The following is a 21,175-nucleotide window of genomic DNA, read 5'->3' as shown; positions in this document are numbered from 1 at the left end:
AAAATTAAATTAAAGGATTTCAGTTTTTCGACAAGTTGGATGAATTAGTTTCCTAATCGGATTAATTTCCCTGTAATGAAAATTTAAGAAATACGTTTTGTAGATTTGTCAGTTATATTACATACTGAACATTCCATCGAAATCGATTAACGCTGCTATTGGCTACAAACGGTTAAAAATGATGAGAATTGCAGCTTTTCGCGACATTGGGCCTTATCGCTTGTTTTCGCAACAACTTCATTGCTGCGAAAATGTTGTGAAATTTTCAGCACGTAGTATACCTGTAACCGACATAAATCTGCAAACCGTATTTTTCTAATTTTGATTACAGGCTCAGATAAAAAGGTTGCAAAAAGGAATCTCTATAACTATAATTTTCTTCGCCATTCCGATCAATTGCAATTCTTTTAAAAAATTTGTTACACGTTACTTAGTAAATTACTTCATCTAACTTCTAAAAAGGCTCAGCCTGCAAGTTTCAAAGAGTAGACGAATAGGATAAGCGTGAGTAGGTGCCTAATGTCTCTTTCGTTTCGGACTAACTTGATATAAAAATGTCCCTTATCCTTTGAGAACGACTTGAAATTTACTAGATGCACTTATGATATACAATCTATTATCATAAAAACTTAATACTAAAAGATTTGTATATAAAATCCTGATATTGGCACGAAATATGATAATTTTTCAATTAGGTTGATCGATCTATCAGATCGGACATCGAATGGCAACAATTATTTATTGATCATAAATAACGAAAGACAAATAACGGAAGAATTAACTATACGCGATTCAAATGCTGACTAATTGATTATATTAAATATTTCTCTATCTGATTTAAATTAAAATTAATTTCCGTCCAGTCGTTGTTTGCGACATTTTATAAAATAAAATATTTTTATGCGCACTATATATTCTCCCATTTCTTATATTTTCATCGAAGTCCCTTTTTATTCTTTCTTAATTAGAAAAAAAGATATAGATATAGTAGTAATTAGTGACCACGTGTACACATGATTTAATAATTATACACTAAGGTGATCGTAACTTCTAATAATCACTTTATATCGAATTGTATGTGAAATGTAGGTATTTACCATAAAATAGTAAATACTTTGCATATGGATGTTTTATCGAAGCGAAAATAGTTAATTAGTTGACTAAATACGAAAAGCGAAACTTCCATTCTAGCCCATATTGTAGTCTTTCACGTATTTTAATAATATAATTTGTACATAAATCTTTTTATTCTTTTAACTTTCGCATCAAAAAGTCGGAGTAATATTTTTTTTTAAACAGGTATAAAACCTTTATCATAGTATATTTAGGTACATACTTACCTTATTTTTCTCGTAAACTCGAGTATTTGAATTTGAAGTACATTTCATGTTTTATAAAATGGATTTAATTGATAATTATATGTAAATTTGAGTTTGTTGTATAAAATAAAAACATTTTCATGAGATAGAAAAAGTGAAATAATTGGTTTCCTAAAAAAACTACTCATTTCCCAATGGAAGATAAATGGAAGAAAATGATATGACAATTCTTTTAAAAGTTCATCATACGAAGAGAAATTATTAAAAAACCAAAAGCAATAATCGATTACAGTTATATCAGAAGTAAATAAAACATTATAATATTTGCAAAATTACGAAATAGTCAAAAAACATGGAAAATCTTTTATTACAAAATATTTAATATATTTATTAAATTAAACAATCTGGAACAATCTGGAAGAAAAAGCTTCAACTTCTACCAAGTTCTATATATATGCATACATATGTATGTATAATAACATGTACATCATGTATTATATAAAGACAAATTTTTATTGCAATACAATATTTTTGACAATTCAATAATAGATTTTATTTTATATAAATAAAATGTTATAACCTATAAATATGTATATACATATATATACAAATGATGTTTTACAAGTTTAGAAATAATAACATCAAATATTTAAAACATAGCAAACTAAAATGCTTGCACTTATTAAATAATATTTTTAAATAGCCTCAATTGTTAAATAAAAGCAAGACATTAATTATGAATTAAAATAACAATTGACTCGAAGTAAATGAAAACAATAGAACTGTGAAAAATTGCTATGAATTATTCGAAATCATAATCGGTATAGTGGCGTATTTAAGTACACATACATGTGTCACAAAATTTAGTATCATAACCTTAAACTGTCAAACTTTTAATGTACATATTGTAGAATATTTACGGTGTAACATTATGGTTGATACAAAAAAAACAATTATACAAAAATTTAATATGGAATTAGGAAATGATCTGGAAGGGCTTGATAAAATATACGAATTTCACCAATCCCTTAATGCACAGAAAAATGAAATTGAAAAGTCGGTATGTATTTAAAAATATATTATTATTTTAGGACTTTGCCAAAGATAATATATACTTTTACATGTCTTCGCAAACATAGTGCAAAAGATGGTTTTAGTTATTGGTCTTTTAAATTTTTAGTTATCAATGGCATCGACTGAAGCTCCGTCAAAAGTAAAGGCAGTTATAGAAAGTGTTGAGAAAATTAGTATTGAATTTCAACAATTGGAAAAAAATTCTGCAGAGTTCAGAGGTAACATACAAGAAACCATGCAAGAAAATGATAAAAGTTTCGAAATGCAAAAAATTATCGACGTTATAAGCTATTTGGATAAATCTTTATCATATCTAAATTTCATAAAATATGTTGAAAATATTAGGTAAATTATTATTCAACTATTTATATTTTACAATTATTTAAAACTTTAAAAGATTATGATTTTAGCGATGAAATACAAGTATCTCTAACAAATGGCAATGATGAATCGACTATTTCATTATATGTGGACCTTACAAACATTAGTTGTCAACTACGATCGTCAAATTGTCATTACCTCCAAAATTATGTCAAAGAAACTCTTCACTTTTGGCACAACCTTATAAAGGATAAATTATCCAAGTATGCAGTATGTATATATGTATTTACATATGTATATGTGATTAATTATACATAATAATAACTTTCAGAGAATATAATGATATACTAAAAACATTAAAATGGCCTTTTTGTGGCAGTAATGCAAATACATTACATACTCCTATGCCGGAAACATTAATAAAATTTAAGATACTTACAGAATATTTATTGCACTTACAATTACCGTATCCTTAGAAAGCATAAATTTTATTTTCATATTTTATTAAGTTTATCTATGTTGTTGGAATAGATATATTTCATCTTTGACTAAATATATAGAGAAGAATCTGCAAAGTCTGTGGTAACATCAGTTTTATTAACTGATTTTACTCCTGTGAGTTTACCAATTTCATTGCTAGTACGGCCACTTAGACAAAGATTTATATATCATTTCACAGGTTCTAAGTTAACAAATCGGCAAGATAAACCTGAATGGTTCTTTACTCAAATATTAACTTGGATTAAAGATCATGTTCAGTGGGTCCAGAAAAATGTACAACCTGCTGCAAATTCAATAGGTCTTAATTATATAGATATGAAGGTAATATATAATTGAATATAAATTGTTTTTATTGTTATTTACACATTGAAACATAGAATAAAATTTTGTATATATTATTCTGTCGTCTGATAGGTCGAGTTCATGCGAGCTCTAATACAATTAGCAGTTGAAAAACTACATTCTGAATTATCGATAGTACAGTACGATGATGCCTTATTTGCTCATTTGGTTGATGAAGCTTTAGGTTTTGAACGGGAATTGAGAGAGACATTATTTTATCCTTCAACTCAACCAGCTACTGTTTTTGTACTTACACAAGCTCATATTTTTGTAAAGTGGATTAACATGGAAAAAAAATGTAATGTTATAAAATGTTTTTTTATTTAAGCAATCATTTGTTTAATGTATTATAATTTCATATGATATGTTAAATTAACTTTTTATTAAAATGGTTTTAAACATTTTATTCGCATTATATTATCAGATGCAACCGAAAAAATGGATGCCATTTTGAGTTCAAATACAGCTTGGGACAAATTACCAAGCTCTGATACTGATGATATGAAAGTAACTGAATGTGCAGATGCTTTTCTAACACTTCTCACGACAATTTCTGATAGGTATAAGCATTTACCTCAACCGGGGCACAGGTAAATGAATAATATATACAATAAAATTATATTGTGCAATTATATATATACTATATAGGTACATACTTGAAAAGTATCTTGAATATCTTGAAAAATGTTTCAAACAAAAGCTATTGAGATAAAATTTTTGAACATGAACCTGAATTTTTTATTTTTACTTTTTATATTAGAAATCTATAAAAACATTTATACAATTTATCAGTAATTAAAATAATCGAGTTATTAATTAATAACTAATTACCTAATTGTATAAAATACAAACAACAGGTTACAGTTTCTTGAACTACAATTAGAATTAATTGATGACTGGAGAGTAAGATTGCTTCAATTATTACATGAAAATTATGAAGATCCTTTAACATCTCTTATGCCATGTATTCTTAATACATTACATTATGTGGCAACTGTTTTAGAAGAATGGGGTGTAACAGTAGTAAGTATTTTATATATAAAATACATGTTTCAGAGAGATATTTTTTATATATTATCTAATTTCTTATTTCTAGCATTTTTTGCAATTATACTTTTTCAAGCAACAGTTTGAAACAGTTGAAACTGCTACGTTGAAAGGAAATGATATTACTACAAACGTAGGAGAAGTTGAAGGTTCTGTATTTGATGAAGCTGTTGCTCTCTTAAGAAGATTAGAAAAGAAATTAATAAATGAAATTAGTGATTCTGTATCTTTAGATGTAAAAGCAAAAAGCAGACCATATAGAACAGATAAGTACGGATGTTCAATACTAAATTTATTTATATATTATTATGTATGTAAAAATAGCAGTTTAATATTTACGTATGAAGTGAAAAAATGTTCATTGTAGAGAAGTTTAGGGTTTTAATAATCACATATTTTTTTTTTATATTGACACTAAATCTTTTACACTGTATTTTTTAAATTTAGATTTGGTAAGAAAACTGCTTTTTAATTATTATGTCTTTTATATTATAATGTTAAATGTTAATAATGATTAACGATAATGGAACATTAAATATGAAAGTAAGAATAATGTAATTAAGACAAGTAACACATTTTTCTAAAGTATAATTTTAAATAAGTTAACTATTTATTATAGTAACAGATAAAGTTCTTTTTTAACATTATTTTGTATCATGTTAATATTTATGTACGTTTATATACAAATATTTAAAAAATTAAGTATTTCATTATGTATAATTACATATACAAAGTTACATATAGAGTTTCTAGGAATATAAAATTAATTTGGATCATATTTTCTACAGATGGTTTGCAATGCAGTCTACTAAAGAAATTGTTTCTTTGTCTGTGACACCAAGCGGCTATTCCATGTTTCAAGAATTAGCAACACAACTTAATCTGTTGCACAACACACTTGCTTTGCCACTATTTCAGCAAGCTTGGAAAACTTTAGCTTCACAATTCGATCAAGTTAGATATAAATTATGAAATTATCTTAAAAACTAACGTTATATTAAGTATTTATACAAATAGATATTTTTTATTACAGTTTATTTTAGAAGAAGTTGTTCTAGTAAATCATTTTAACATGGGTGGAGCTGAACAATTACAATATGACATTTTCAGAAACTTGTTTCCATTATTTGGCCTATATATTAGTGAACCAGAATCATATTTTCCTTTGTAAGTAACAAATAATTATGATATTATCTATAGAGAGTGGAGGGGGAAGTGAGAGAGAAAGAGAAAGAGAGAGAACATGAAATATCTGAATATGCAAATTTCTTTTGAAAACATTTTAATTCTTTAATACTTAAATCTGACAAATTACAAATTTATTGCACTATGCTGTTTATTTTATTTTATTAGCATAAGAAATTTGTATATTTTGTTTCAAATATACTTTCTTTCCTTACACTATGTAGTATACATATATGTTTAATATTCTGTATATCTAATTGTCCAAATAATATTTCAGGATTAAAGAAGCATGCATTTTATTAAATATCATGTTAGGTTCAGCGATGTTACTTGTTGAAGCTCTGAACAATGAGGACGAACTTGCTGGAAGCGAGATACTAGCAGACCTTAGTATCTATAAAATGTCCCCTGAACTTGCTTTAAAAGTAATTGGAACAAGGACAGACATAACCTATGTATAAAATTTTTTGTTATGCTATATCATAAAAAATGAAATTGTTTAATTTTGTATATAGTATACTACATCCTTTTTAAAAAAAAGGATAAATAGACATTAATGCTTTAACTAAATTTGTAAAATTGTATATTTAAATTATTAAATTTATGTATATATATTAATTTATATTTAAAGATCATGTATATATAGTATTTAACAAATTAATGTTATTCCACCATTATCTGCACCTAATAGCAATAATCTATTAAGAGGGAGAACCGCCATTGTCGTAAGGAGACCTTTGAAAGTATCAGACTTTAATTTTGATGATGAAAATGAAGCTGTTGTTTCTATGGATGTGTAAACTCCTATCCGATTTGCAGTTGTTCCTATAATTAATTCTTGTTCATACGTAGTCATGCAATGAACTGGTTCTGTAGAGCCCCTAAAAATTAAAAATATAAAATTTATTTTTTTATTCAAATATATTTAAGTTCAAAACGACAACTTTGATCATGTAATAAAAGATAACATCTTATCTTACTTCATATGAAATTTTAGTTTCCCATCTAGTGCACTCCATACAGCAATAGTTTCATCTAGTGAAGAACTAATTAATGTAGTTTCATTAATTGCCTCTAATTGTAATATCTGAAAGAAGAGTAATTAAGTATTTCTATATTGAATATTTTTATGATCATGTTTTAGAAATAACACACTTCACATTCATGGCCTTTCCAAGATGCAATAATAAGTCCAGTACGAATATCTAAAATTGTTAAAAAACCTGATGCTTGACCCAATGCTACCCAATAACCACTAGGTGCTACTGCAATACATCGAATCAAACCTGTTGGATTTACAGATACCTGAAGAAAAAGGAAATAATTATTTTATTAAATAGCTTATAATAGCATATTTAATATGATAATACTTACTTTCATTTCATTTACATACTGAAATGTTCTACAATCAATAACTCTCAGAGTAATATCAGTTGTACCCACAAGTAAAGTTGTACATGGGGGAGGACTTGCAGCTAGTGTATTTACAGGAACTGGACGTGAGCTTTCTGGACATCCAAGAAGGGAACCCATAAAAGGATCCCAACAATGAATTGTGCCATCACAGGTAACTACATATCGTAAAGATTCTAGGAATGTAAGGGCAAGGATCGACTTTTTATGTCCAGTATAAGTATACTGACAAGATGTGACAGTGTTTCCATCCCCCTATTAATAAAATATGCTATTTAAGTGTAAACTCTTTTTATATTTAAAATATATGTCTCTGTATCTAATAATATAAGATTTTTATATTGAAAAGCACTAATATTCTGTTATTATAAAATTTTATATATTAATTGATATAATCTTATTTTTTAATTTCTTTTGTTTTTATTTATTTTCTTTTTTTTTTAATTTCTTTTATTATGAAAGATTTCTCTGTTTATTTATCTTTTTCTTGGCATTATTCCGAAGTCATAGTACAAGCAGAAAGAAAATGATTTCTAATGTAAAAGTAGGTTGAAAATATAGAAAAGGTTTTATTTTATGTTTTTAACTTACTTTCACGTAAGAAATCACCTCCATTTCAGATGTATCACGATTTTAGAATTACGTTGCATACGTTTAGGATTGGTATAACATATGTATAATCTTACCTGACTTCTTAAACTCCATAATTTTACAGTCTTATCTCTTCCTCCACTCATAAAACTATTCTCATTATCTAACACATATAGGCATCTAATACTATTAGTATGACCGCTAAAAGTTTGGAGTTTTATTTGTTTTATATTAAATGCTGTATCTTTTTCTGATCTTCCAATTTCATGTTCCCAATATGCTAACCAATTTCCTCGTAACTGTCTTCCATTTGATAAAGAACAATTTGCTTCACGATTAGATATTATGTTTTCTGAAGTAACATAATCCCCAACGTCATTCGTTTGCACAGCAAACCTATTTCCCACAATTGATATATTTTCAAAATTAACTGCATCTTTATTTTTTATTTCCGTATTTCCTGTTACATTATAATTGCTGTATGATGTATTATACTTGTTATCATCTTTAAAAGAATTGAAAGATACATTAAATTAAAGACCTTAAGTAAAAAGATCTATAAAAATTGTAAAAAGAGGGAAGTAAAAATAAATGGAATATAATATAGAATATACCAGTGTTAAAAGTCGTTTTTGTTTCTTGCTCATATTTATGACATAAATTGCGTATATGTTCGTGATTTTTAAGTATTTGTTCCATTACTTCACTATCAATACATTTATAAAAGAGCATATATGTTTTATGAGCAAATTCTGCTGTAAATACAGCTTTTAGTTCCTCAAGTGCCTAAATATATGTTGGATATTTAATAACTGCAGTAACTATTAAATACAAAAATTTATTAAATAATATCTTCAATTACCTTATTCTTTTGAGAATCAGAGGCATCTATATTTTCTACAACTGGGGGAGAATAAGAATCAGCAACATCTTGATTAAAATTTGTTTGAGGTCCCAGAATATCTCTATTATCTTCATTTAAAGTCTTTACACTATAAAAATACATTTATCCATATATTATACTTTTATTATAGTAAAATATATGATTCTCTCATATGTTTATGTATTTGTTATGTTTAAAATTATATTAAAGTATGTAACGTAATATGTACCTTATAAAGTGCTCACTTATTGTTTTTTGGTGAATCTCATCCTTAACATTTTCTGTAACATCTTGATTAAATGATTTATCAAATGCTAAAAAAAAACGTTGAATAGGTACAGCTAAATGATTTCTTGTAATGACACTACCCAATCGTAAACTAAACATAAATAAAGTTTCTAAACATTTTTCTGTCATTATCGAACGTGCGATTATACCATTGGGAAAAGTGAATCTTGTAGATGATAATATACGAACTGTAGGATACAGTATTGCTTTCACGATTGGTTCCTAAAATGGAAAATGGGAAATTGGATATATTGTCAAATATGCGCTGTTCAGTGTTAAAAAACTTGTACAGTATTTATCATACATGAAGTATATCCATCAGCACTGCATCACTAAGATATGGCGTAATATGGTTTAAAAGGGTTAAACATGAAATAAGTCCCCCTTCTAAATTTTGTGTCAATTTTCTTTTACAAAGCGCTAGAAGTTCTACCATGTGTGCAAAATATTGCAATACTATAATTTGTTCTCCATATAAACCTATATAAATATTTAAATTAGCTTCATTTTTAGAACTTTAAATTAGTGATTGCATATATAAATTATACAAATAAAATAACCTGCAATAGCTGCAAGGCATTCCAAAACTTTATTAGCATTATGATCACCAAGTAAAACTTTCTTATTCCAGGGAATACCTTCAATAAACAAGGAAGTATCATCGGTTATTGTTAAGTTCTCTTTCCCAGTGTAACATAATGTAAGCATTCTCAATAAATTTCGTGATAAATATCGGGCAGTAAGCACAGGACCAAGTCGATGAGACAACCAGATAATAGATTCAGCACTCATTTCAGAGGTTGTGCATTCATTTGATGTAGATTTTTGATAAGTGTGATCCAATTGGATATTTTCATGTTCTACAGTGCTAGATTTATTATCGTCCATTTTTAATATTGCAGAATTTTGTTCTTCAACTCCTATAGTATATGTCTCCTCAGAAGTATTAGTAGGGTGGCCAAATCCACCATAAGTAAATTCATCATTAGAAGTCTTACTTCCAACATGACAACCAATATTACTAAACTCTGTCAGAGATTTACTCGAAGAATTAGATATTTTTGGTATAGGAATTGTTGGCGATTTAACAGATTTCAGTGGCGAAATTTTACTTCCCTCTTCATTTACATCATCATTTAGATTCAAACTCAAATCAACATTTAGATCAATATCATATGTTGCACCAGAATGTAGAGATATCCAAGAACTTTCTTCTGTTTCCATTGTAAATACTTCTACATTAAGAAAAATACATAAAAATTCTCACAAGTTTTTAGATATATGTATGTTTATTATATTTGATCGCTTACCCTCGACCTCATTGTCAGCCGAATTTATATCACGTGCATAGTCACTAGTTATAGGTACAGGTGATAAAGTAATATTATGTTCTGAATCTGCAGAAAAATCCTCATCTAAAGGAGATAAAATTCCTTCTCCATCATTACATATCCCACTTAAATCACAACTCCTGTAAGAAGAAATAAACTCATCAGAAACTATTCATATTAATGGATATATGTATACATATACACTGGTATAGTATGTTTAGTAGGGAGTCAATTAATACACTGCTGTTAATATTAATATTAAGAATAACTTACACCGGGATGCTTCAAGTATACAAATTCTATAATATTGGGCAGTGAAAGTCTCAAGTCTAACTATACATGCATGTTGTGTATATATTAATTTAAATTAATTTCCTTTTAAAATTATGTAATTTTTGTTAGAACTACTTTACTGTAATATAATTATTATATATTTAAAAGCTTTATATGTGATTTTTCTCACTTGAGATTGCCAGTTTTATGAATATATGTTGAAGATCCTTGCACATAATCTCTATAGCCTCCAACTGCTTCCACAAGAGGTGCAATAAAATTTTCTAAAAATCGTCGTAGACCCAATCTTACCATAAGCTTAAGCAAGAAATTTCTATGATATAAACGCGTAGTTTTCAATTTTGCTATTAATCCTGAAGGGAGAATATCAGCATGAGCAAAATTATCTATAAAGGAACCATTTTCATATAATTTCATAATGGATAAAAGGAATGTTTGTGCAGTATCTCGAGGACCTAATGCTCTGGAAAAATACCAATTATACAATACATTAAAAAAATAGTAAATTAGAAAAAGATTAAAATATTATAAATATCAAATATATCAAAGAAAGCTATTTAACTTTAGTGTAAAGTATAATATTTTACAATGAATATTTGAACATTCATAAAAATGAATGAAAAATCTTATAATTTATAAATAACTTACTTAGCAATAGGATCAAATAAATGCCATGCAGCCAAAACAGCACTATAAGGTTCTTCCATTACTTGCTGTATATGAGGCATTATTAGCTCTAAATATGCTTCCCTTGCAACTCCAGTATGGAACAATACATGTTCTAATTCTCTTGCAATTGCTTTAACTTTACATTCACTGATCTTACAAAGGAATTTTGTTTTTGTCTTACATATAAAATCTGTATCTTCTTCAGACTTCATTATAAAATTTAATTCACGAACTAAATTATTATATTCTTGTAACATTTCTACGATATTAAACAGATATTTATAATACTTGGAAAATGGAAATAAACTTCCAGAAAGTATTGGTTGTAAAAACTGATGTGCAGATGGTGGAGGTAGACCCATGTGTGTAATAGTTGGGTAACGAAAAGGCATATCAGTTACCTGAAAAATCACATAATATTATATAATTTTATTATACAACATAACTATATTTAATCTAATCAAAATATTACAAATTTACAATGTTATATATATATTAATAATCTATTAATCAACATATAATAGATTAATATAATATAGAAAAAGATGAATACATAATATAAAGTAACATCATTAAATATTTATTATAATAATTACTTAGAGAAATACTTACTTCAATGTTATCAATATCGTAACTATTTGGTATAATATCAACTTGAAGCAATAAAGCAACAGCATTTCTTACACATTTAGGTAGACTATCAGCCGACATTTTCAAGATGTTTAAGCATGTAGCAAGTCTTTTTACAAATGATACTTTTTCAACATTCCATGTTGCTCGAAATTTATTAGACAAAAATATTTCCAAAATTAAACAACCGAGAATTTGTTGTTCCTTAATACGTCCACTAGCCACAATTTGTTTGTAATTTGTGGATGACTCATGTAATTCAAATTGTGGTTTATAAACTTGAGAGCTTACTTTATTCATAAATGCATGCATAGTTTCCACATGCAAAATAGCTGTAACAGGGTTATAATCTTTTGGAAGAATTATTGTCTGACTTGTAGATTTATCTTGTTTAGCATTGTCTTCAGTAGTGAGTAAAGAACCTCGAGAACGACTTAATAATCGACTTAAGACCAAAGGAGACGATCTCGATGTATTTATAATTGATGTTGGTAATTCTTCTTCTTCAAATCCAGAACTATGACCTTCATCATCACTAGTTCTATTCCCAGATTGATCACTTTCTATAATAAATTACTGGATTAGTTTAAAAAAAAAACAAAATTATGTCAAAAAATTGAAACTCTCATATTAGACATACTATACTTATTGACTGAGAAAGATGAGCGTAGTCGGGGTGGAATCTTACACCAATAAGGTGAAGGAATGATTTTCTGAGGATGTGGTTGTGTAAAAAGTTGAACAATTCCAGAGTTAGTTAAAGTAGTATGGTTGTCAACAAGTTGCAAACAGACGTTTTTAGATTTTACTGCTGCTGAACCGGACAATCTATAATGTAAAAAAATAAATAATAATAACATTAATATATGTTATCAATCGATGTTAGAATAAGCAAGCAATATTTACTTATAACCAAAAGTTAGATCTATCCAGTGATGTAATCTTTCAGAAACATGAAAACTTTCTAAAGCTTCTCTATGTCTTTCAATAAAATCTTCTGGAGATGTTGCCCATCCAGGAATTTCTAAATCTGGCAAATCTTCATGAATGGACTGTAATTTTTAAATAGTTATATACATATCATACCTAGTTACATATATTATGTAAACTATATTATGTAATTTTATTAATTTTATCTTGCCTTAAAAACTCTAGGATCAGTAAAAAATTGTGGTATACATTCATCTGGACTCCAATCATGTAACCTTTGTATCGAGGCAGGATATTCACCTGGCACCCATTGTGATCGTACATATTTACAAAGGACAGATTTATTATAGCGACGAGAAAGATAAACGTAGTATGTGATTTCTGATAATACATCTGATACATGATGCCCCACCTGCAAATATTATGGAAATTATAATTAATTAAATAATTATTATATCAAGTAATTTAATTGGCTAATATTGTTCATATACATACTTCAGTTGATTGTGAATCAAATGTTAAATCTAATTGTCTGTCACCTTTGTTCAATCGAAATTTAGATTTTGTCAAATCTCTCCAATTACCACCACATCTTGATGTAAAATCTGTGACCCAAGGCATTACATGATGACAACTTGGGTCACCGTATCTTCTACCAGCCAAATTATTCAATGCAGTTAAATAATCGTAATTACTAATACAATTATACACCCACATTTCACACAATTTTTCAATATTTGCATTTATTCCAAATTTAAAATTTTCTTGCGCTATAGAATTTGATGAAATTGTATCTAAATTCTTTTTACAGCCATTAAAATTTTTTACTTTAATTTCCTGACTAGTAGAAACTTTGAAATGTTCATTTTCAGGTTTTATATATATATTGTCATTTACTTTTGGTAACACCTAACAATAAAATCTGGGAAAGTAGTTATAATTTCAATAGAAAATTAAATTAATAAAAGATATTTATAAAAATCTTGTGAATATTAACCTGAATAGTAAAATTATCCATAAGTAATATATCACTAAGGGTAATTTCACCTAATACTAAACCCCGATCATGTAAATCTCTAGATAATTGTAATAGTTGATATATTAAAAACAATGGTTTTCCGTGACTCATACTTAAAGCAGCAGGACTGTACATTACACACCTTTAAAAGCAATAAATAATTAACAGATAATCAATTACGAAATTAATAAGAAATCACAGTTGGAATATATAATATGTACTTACTCACGGAGAGAATATTCTGCAGTTTGCTCATGTAATGTTAGGAAGGCAGATGTAGTTTCAATAGCAAACAATATTGGAAGAAGATTGCAATGTATTTCGGTTGGTGTACCCGACAACACAGATACCACTGATCCATTTTGTATTTGTACTAAAGTACAACCATACATTTTTTGCAATACTTCTTGCATAATCCATATATCACTTACATTAGCAGTTATATTGTATTGTTCTTTATGTTCTATGCAATTCCATGGACCTGTACGTACAAATAAAAATGGACATATATATGTACATATAAAAACAAAAAAAATAAATTTATTTTTCCAACATATAATTAGAATAATTAATTGTATTACATACTGTAATACTTTTTATAACATTCTTTCCACAAATTTCGATAATTAGTTTCTGCAACATAGTGCATTAATTGTGAATATGTTAGATCTGAATGAGTATTTCCATTTATATTCCTTCCTCTTGGGAGTGGAACAGCATATTTATGCTGTTTTTCATAAATCTAGGAATTAAAATAATTATCACATATATTTCTAATAATGTTATGGACTTTAATAATGTAGATTACAGAAAGTACTTTAATTATATCTAATGATATCATAATTGAATCTAGCATATATCAAAGTTGAATAAGAGTGTGAATGAGAAATCTATGTAAATCAATCTCATCTTGTGGCTGGCACGCAAAAATTAATAAAATATATATATATCATAATTGCCATATTATTGTACTTATAATATACAAAAGACAAAAAAAGCTGTATAAATATTCCATCACAGCTGAAAAAATATTTAAAACAAATTAAAGAAGTTAGTGCCTTTATTTATATAAATTAACATACTCTAACATATATTCTTATCCAATCTGGACCCAGATCTTCAAGTGTAGGATAAGCTGCAATTTCATCTTCACTTAATCGTTCGTGATTAATAAAAGAGATTGGACCTGTATTAACTAAACTGGTTAGCCAATTTTTATGGATGGTTAAACAAATTCTACCATCTATTACTTTTATATATTTTGTGGGTACAAGCAACTCTTTTGTCATTACATCCATTTTTTATCCTTATAGTTTATATCTATAAAGATAAAATTTTTCGATTTATATATTTTTTCTATATTTAAATTTCTAAGTTTAAATAAAAAGTAATGTAATGTAACACTGTTTAATCATTAATTTCATACCGTATCTGTACTATAATAAGGCGAAAAGTTAGTTCACTAAACATCTACTACGTATGTTTATTATTTTTACCGTTTAACGCCAAACACAGCTGATTTGTATCAACTGAACAGCTGACACTAGACGCCATATTTAGAGGCAATTTTGTAATACGTAATGATTAAAATCAAGGCTGAAATGTATTCAAAAATAACTTTTTATACAGCGCGATTCTTTTTCTATTAAAATATTTCGTAAATTACTTATTACGTTTATTACATGTAATATTACGTATTATATTGTTTTAGAGCATAACCTATAATTTTCGTGAAAAGATATGCTTATACATATTATACAGAGCTTTACTCATGTCTGTATAATATGTAAGTATATATGTACATATATATTTACTTACAATGAATGGAAAATTTTAAATAATTTTTGTAATAATAAAAATAGAGAAGAAAGTTAGTTATCATAGAATGAATTATAACCAAGTTTATTCTCAAATATTTTTTTATAACACCTTCCTCTATTTCAATTTTTTCAGTAATTAAAATGAAAATATTCTTAATTACATTGTATAATTATAATAGCATATAAAATTGAAGATATAAACAATTATATTCGTATGTATTTAAAATATTTATATTTATCTTACTTTCTTTCATTGCAGCTTTATTGAAAGGAAGACAAAGAAAGGTCTACAGAAATAAAAAAATTCAGAAAAATGAATGAATGTAAAAAAAGAACGATTTATTTTATTAAAAATCAGTTTGTAACTTTAGTTACATATTTCTCTGTCTATGACATTTCATCTTCATATGTTTATGTTTTGTGTAAAAAAATTTAGTTTATAAGAGAGTCATATATTGATTATTGATTAAACTATATAATATTAATACAGGTCTTAGTTTCTCTTTCCTTACTTCTTGCATTTCTTCACATATCTCCTTTATGTACTTTTTATGCCTTGGATGTCTAAAAGAGCAGACAAAAATTTTTGTTAACAAAAATCTGTAAATTAATTTTAAATAGGTATTAACCCTTTGCAGCCGGCATATTTTTCTGGTGGTATTATCAATTAATTGAAGTTTATATTTAATGTCACTTTTGACATAAAAAAATTATTTTGGGACAAGTATATTTTATTGCATATTACTTATAGTGTACAAAAATTAAAAAATTTTAATTTTGTAAAGTAATATTTGTTAAATCAGAGAAGTTAATCAGTGATATTTGTTAAAATAATCACCGATATGGAGTTTCCGAGCACAAGTACCACAACAGGTGCATGTTTCTCATTTTCCTCCTGGGACTCTTCTGATCGAACTTACTGCACAATCTTGTTTACTTCCTGAATGAAGTATATGGAGTGTATTATTTAATTTAATTTCTGCATGTGAGATTGAAAGTTGCGTTCTAGATGCACGGCCTTGCTGAAGATTTTCTATTAATTGTATTTCTAATAATTCTACTAATTTGCAATTAGCAGTTTTATAAATTTTGTACGTGTTAGTTTTTTTTTGTGGTTATTTTATTTTATGGCTTTATATATTACATACGATTTGATAATGTACATTTCCATATCCCCCAAAAAATAACGATTTCTTGAGGAAATAGTACGTTGGTGCATATTGGTCAGCGCGATCTACTGCTCGTATTTTTTTCATATAATTTATAGCGATAATAGGCCTTGTTATACCTATTGTATCATCACAACATATGTTTCTTTGGCAATTTCTTGTTTCTTCTACAACTTGTTTGCGCTTTCACGCAGAGGAATGTATTATTTCTCTTATATGCCACAGTAGACTTTCCCAAAAATTTAAGTTCTTCACAGTTCCTTCAACATTTGGAATGTTAATCAGTATTTTTTTAACCAACGTCAATGTAATTCGAGAATTAACCGGAAGTCCTAGTTTGAGCGGCTTCTTAATTAACAAATTATTATAATAGGGTAAGATTGAATGAACATAACCAATCTCCACATCCGTTAATACGTAAATTCGCATTAATATTCCAATTAGTATGTTTGTTTGGATTGTATGTTACAAAGGTTATTTTCTCTTTAAATTTTACTACAGATTCATTTACACAAATACCTTTACCAGGTATGTTCTGCAAAATTTGTGTTGATATATTGTAGAAAATTGTATGTCTCTTAAGTAGAGATTCTCAAATTTTTGCCTTGTGAAAGATTGATGTATAGATGTAATGTCCAAAAAATTTGAGAGAATTTGTCTTTTATGAAGATGTCTGAATAGATTGATCAGTACTTTGATATACTTGCAAATGGCACTGTTTCCATATTAAGATTACACCAACATAAGTTATACATTTTTTATGTCCCATCCACCCACGAATACCAAATTGATTTTTGGACAGTTGCTTTTCACTTATCTTCTTTTTTGCATACTTATTTATCTCTTGTACTATATTCTTTATTAATATATTAATAAAATATACTTTAAAAAATCCAATAGTTTTTTTATACTCTGTGATACTTGTGCTTCTACTGTTCGTGGAGAAGATTTAAAATCAAAAGTAAATGGCAAATTGTCTTAATATTCTGTAATATTCATCACTTTCACTTAAATCTTCTATTTCTTCTGCATGCTCCTCTCTATTATTTTCACCATCTTCATCACAACTTTCAGCCTTTATTATTTTTCATTTTTTGACAGAAATTATATTACTGTCACTAGTTTCACTATCATTATTTACATTAGAAATATTCATATTTTTATCATACATTTCAAATTCAAAGCCATCATCACTTCCAATAGTATGAAAATCATTATTATGCTTCTTTGTCATTTTTAGGAATCATTTTAGGAATAGAATTATACTGATAAAATACATTTAACATCAAATATTATAATCTTGCACATAGAATATCAGAGAATATCTCTGAATTACCTTCCTTAGTACACAAGATTGATTACAAATTGTTTCTTCAATACAAAAATGTACTGGATATCCAAATGAAATTATTTTTAAAAACTAAATTGCAAGATTTCTTAGAAATACTTAAAAAGAGATGGCAAAAAATAATAAATATTTACAATATCTCTTCAATATACCTATTTTCTTCACAGAAAAAGATTATGTCGCTATAGTGACGCCATCCGACTTTGAAGACAGATTTTAAATAACGTTACTATAGCGAAATCCAACGGCAAAGGGTTAAAAATATTATTGTAAATTTGTGCTATAATAAATTCAGAAATTCTATTCTATTATACATAATATCTTTTTCTTATATACAGATACACAAACAGAATTTAATTTATAGCATTTAAATAAAATTTTACCAAATTAAGGATCATTAATTTTTTAAATTTAATTTCTTAATATGATTTTATAAATAAATAATTAATAAATAGTAACAACAACTTACTTGTCTATGATAATTTGTATACTTTTTAGAAAATCTTGGTCTTCTTCATCAATTTCTAAGAAACTTATTATTGTTCTTATAACACTCATTTCTAAAAATAATGCAAATATTTCAATTGGAATTTTATGTGAAATCCTCTGGAAATATGTAGACATCTGTGCAACCATAGAATTTTTTAGACTTCTTCTAGAACTACCAGAAAGTTTGTCTCTTTCGGATAATATAAAATTAATATTGACATTAACTGGATTGTTATTACTCAAAAAACAATCATTTGTTACTGTTTTGCTTTCAGATCTATTTAGAACAGGTATCGAATTATCTAATCTTTGAAAAAATTCTCCAACTTCTTGATTACTCATTCTTTTTTCTTGATACCTGTCACGTTCCCAACTTTGAATTCTTATGTTCCCTTTTTCTCCGGTTTTTAAAAGAATAACGTGACTGATAGAGTTTTCTCGACAATATTCAAGGATTTCTTCAAGGGAAACTAGATTTAAAATTGTAACTTTGAGTCCAAGACTCCATAATTCTTTTAAGAGATCGATCATCTCCTTTTCTCGATGATGATTGCCCATACAAGAAATGGCAACGTCGATACCGTATCTGAATTCTAAAGATTCTGAAGTTTCTGAGACTGCAGAAACAAGTTTTTCTAGCGAGATACTAATTCCAGCGCCATATTGTTTAATTTCTTTACTGGCCATTCCTGTACGTTCAAGAATTTTTTTAAAGGAAGAAAGCATTTTATCGTAACGACCTCCTGCTGCTATTACTTCTTCTCCACCTTTCTTTTTACGCCGCTTAACTTCGTAAGTAATTTGATAAATTATACCACTATGTTGATTTATATTGTGTACTAGAAGAGGTACAACCAGTACAGGCCACTGTTAAAAAAGAGAAAGAATTCAAATTTTATTACAGCTTTATATAATATTTGTATGTTTACCTTTAGAATAAAAACTATAAGATGATATATATAACAAAAGAAACTTCTTTAATTACAAATAATTGTTTTAGTTATATTTTAAATATGATTTTATTAATATAGTACAGTTTTTACCTTTACTCCAAGTGTTTCAATATTTTCCATAACTATCTCAATTTCCTTCAATCCTTCTCTAGCTAAAGCAGCAGCATCTCCTTTTCTTCGTGTAATTGTTTTTAAAACACTATGAATTTTAGCAACAGAACTTTCCGTTTCGAACAAGTTGAATAATGTTTCCATAGCCTGATCAGTCAAACATAAACTTATTAAATGCGTCTGTATTTGAAACTTTGTAAATTTTCCATCACGTGCATCTCGAAGGATTGAATAAATATCTTGATATTTTTCTTTATCTACTCCACAATACATTAATACAGCTTGTAGTAAAGAGGTATGGTTCAAACGAATAGTAAAATTTCGTTCTTGCAATGGAGGTAATTCATTGATGATTTCCCAGACAATGTATATTAATTCACCTTCCATTAGAAGATTATCAGGCATAGGATCTATTATATCAAATGCGCATTCGTAAAGTTCTCTGGGATGAAAGCCAAGTACCTAAAAATAATATGAAATATAGAAACTTTGCTAATTTATATAATATTTAAGTACTTAAAAAAATCAATGCTTTATTCCTTAATTGCTTTTAGAATACAATAAGAAATAAACATATATTTTTTTAATTTTTTAAAATAATAGATAAACATAAAACTGTAATCATAGAATTTTGTCTAGCAGAAATTACAAAATATTTACTGTAGGAACTCATACTAGTCTTTATTTAAAAGTTAAGGTATTTAGATATTAGATTTACTTAATTGTTATCAAAATAATAAATTACCATTCTAAGAGCTTAGCTATGTACCTGTGCTGATTGTTTTTCTTCCCTATTAATTTTCAACATTATATAGTTATTTTAATTATTTGTTGATTTTTAAAACATTAAATTTTATTATTTTTTTATCTCGTATTAATAGAGTAATTTTAAGATGATATAGACTGTTTAGTAAAATCATACCTTTTTTTCTCTAAAGACTCTTTCAATTGCATATCTTCTAATATGTGGTACATTATTCCATACTATGTATCTTGCAAACGCAGCGCGTAAATCATGAGGGATACAAACAATGTTTCCATTACGAGTCATTAATTTCACACTGGAAGTTGAAAAGCTACAGAATTGATGCGATTTTGGTATCAATAGAGGAGTTCCTAAGTAAACACCACCATGTCTTTGAAAAACTTCGATTACTTTGCTTTTAACTCCTTCTTGATGTTTTCTCCAAGCAATAAAGTTAATATGTCCCCTACTAGGTAAATTCATATCGTATGTAATATCGTCTGCAGGACTAACTTCCTGTGTAAAACAGCACGAAATCAAATATTTATATGCTTTGCTTTGATTATTCGAAAGAGTGCGCCGAATCATTTCTTGCAATTCCGTCTCTTCAAGTCGTGCAGGAGGCAAATATTCCGAAGAAAGGAGTTCTTGAGCAGTGGGCCGTTGACTAGGATCATGATTTAATAACCACCTGTAATAACCAA

At 27.3% G+C, this 21,175-nt stretch overlaps 3 protein-coding genes and 2 long non-coding RNA genes across 10 annotated transcripts in view; 3 read left to right on the top strand and 2 right to left on the bottom strand.

Moving 5' to 3' along the window:
• Positions 1-1,966: 1,966 nt before the first annotated feature.
• Positions 1,967-6,419, top strand: LOC126917240 (RAD50-interacting protein 1). Its single transcript, XM_050723940.1, has 12 exons — positions 1,967-2,379; positions 2,500-2,738; positions 2,804-2,977; positions 3,046-3,180; positions 3,275-3,536; positions 3,630-3,855; positions 3,982-4,147; positions 4,415-4,580; positions 4,654-4,874; positions 5,393-5,558; positions 5,638-5,771; positions 6,067-6,419. The coding sequence occupies exons 1-12, from the start codon at positions 2,251-2,253 to the stop codon at positions 6,248-6,250; spliced, it is 2,202 nt and encodes a 733-aa protein (XP_050579897.1). The 5' UTR covers positions 1,967-2,250; the 3' UTR covers positions 6,251-6,419.
• Positions 6,356-15,458, bottom strand: LOC126917227 (WD repeat-containing protein 81). 4 transcript variants are annotated; one of them, XM_050723884.1, is made up of 24 exons: positions 15,263-15,404; positions 14,919-15,156; positions 14,422-14,578; positions 14,062-14,317; positions 13,816-13,978; positions 13,314-13,727; positions 13,030-13,230; positions 12,795-12,940; positions 12,529-12,716; positions 11,871-12,451; positions 11,238-11,659; positions 10,759-11,052; positions 10,275-10,435; positions 9,525-10,199; positions 9,269-9,444; positions 9,114-9,186; positions 8,906-8,990; positions 8,656-8,785; positions 8,408-8,579; positions 7,889-8,298; positions 7,164-7,457; positions 6,945-7,094; positions 6,770-6,876; positions 6,356-6,670 (listed from the first exon to the last, which is right to left on the bottom strand). In XM_050723884.1, the coding sequence occupies exons 2-24, from the start codon at positions 15,132-15,134 to the stop codon at positions 6,439-6,441; spliced, it is 5,703 nt and encodes a 1,900-aa protein (XP_050579841.1). In that variant the 5' UTR covers positions 15,135-15,156; positions 15,263-15,404; the 3' UTR covers positions 6,356-6,438. The 4 variants fall into 4 exon arrangements, with proteins under 4 accessions (XP_050579841.1, XP_050579839.1, XP_050579840.1 ...); XM_050723882.1 differs by having other exon boundaries at positions 8,906-9,186; positions 15,333-15,458; XM_050723883.1 differs by having other exon boundaries at positions 7,889-8,253; positions 8,906-9,186; positions 15,263-15,405.
• Positions 7,064-7,553, top strand: LOC126917294 (uncharacterized). The gene is made up of 2 exons (XR_007710905.1): positions 7,064-7,212; positions 7,280-7,553. It is a non-coding gene; the product is annotated as an uncharacterized LOC126917294 (long non-coding RNA).
• A 40-nt stretch (positions 15,459-15,498) lies between the features above and the next one.
• LOC126917296 (uncharacterized) lies at positions 15,499-16,257 on the top strand. Its single transcript, XR_007710908.1, has 2 exons — positions 15,499-15,622; positions 15,916-16,257. It is a non-coding gene; the product is annotated as an uncharacterized LOC126917296 (long non-coding RNA).
• The window catches only part of LOC126917229 (eIF-2-alpha kinase GCN2), a 27,708-nt gene continuing 22,507 nt past the window's right edge, over positions 15,975-21,175 (bottom strand). For all 3 annotated transcript variants that reach the window (XM_050723885.1, XM_050723886.1, XM_050723887.1), the window contains 4 exons: positions 20,649-21,162; positions 19,706-20,188; positions 18,643-19,529; positions 15,975-16,220 (listed from right to left, as the gene is read on the bottom strand). In XM_050723885.1, the coding sequence (XP_050579842.1) occupies positions 16,094-16,220; positions 18,643-19,529; positions 19,706-20,188; positions 20,649-21,162 (2,011 nt within the window). In that variant the 3' untranslated portion in view covers positions 15,975-16,093. The remainder of the gene's footprint in view (positions 16,221-18,642; positions 19,530-19,705; positions 20,189-20,648; positions 21,163-21,175) is intronic.

The sequence above is a fragment of the Bombus affinis genome, chromosome 6 (genome assembly GCF_024516045.1).
Source record: "Bombus affinis isolate iyBomAffi1 chromosome 6, iyBomAffi1.2, whole genome shotgun sequence".
NCBI classification, from domain to species: domain Eukaryota; kingdom Metazoa; phylum Arthropoda; class Insecta; order Hymenoptera; family Apidae; genus Bombus; species Bombus affinis.
Note: the sequence above shows the minus strand (reverse complement) of the source record. Positions and strands in the feature narration are given on the sequence as shown.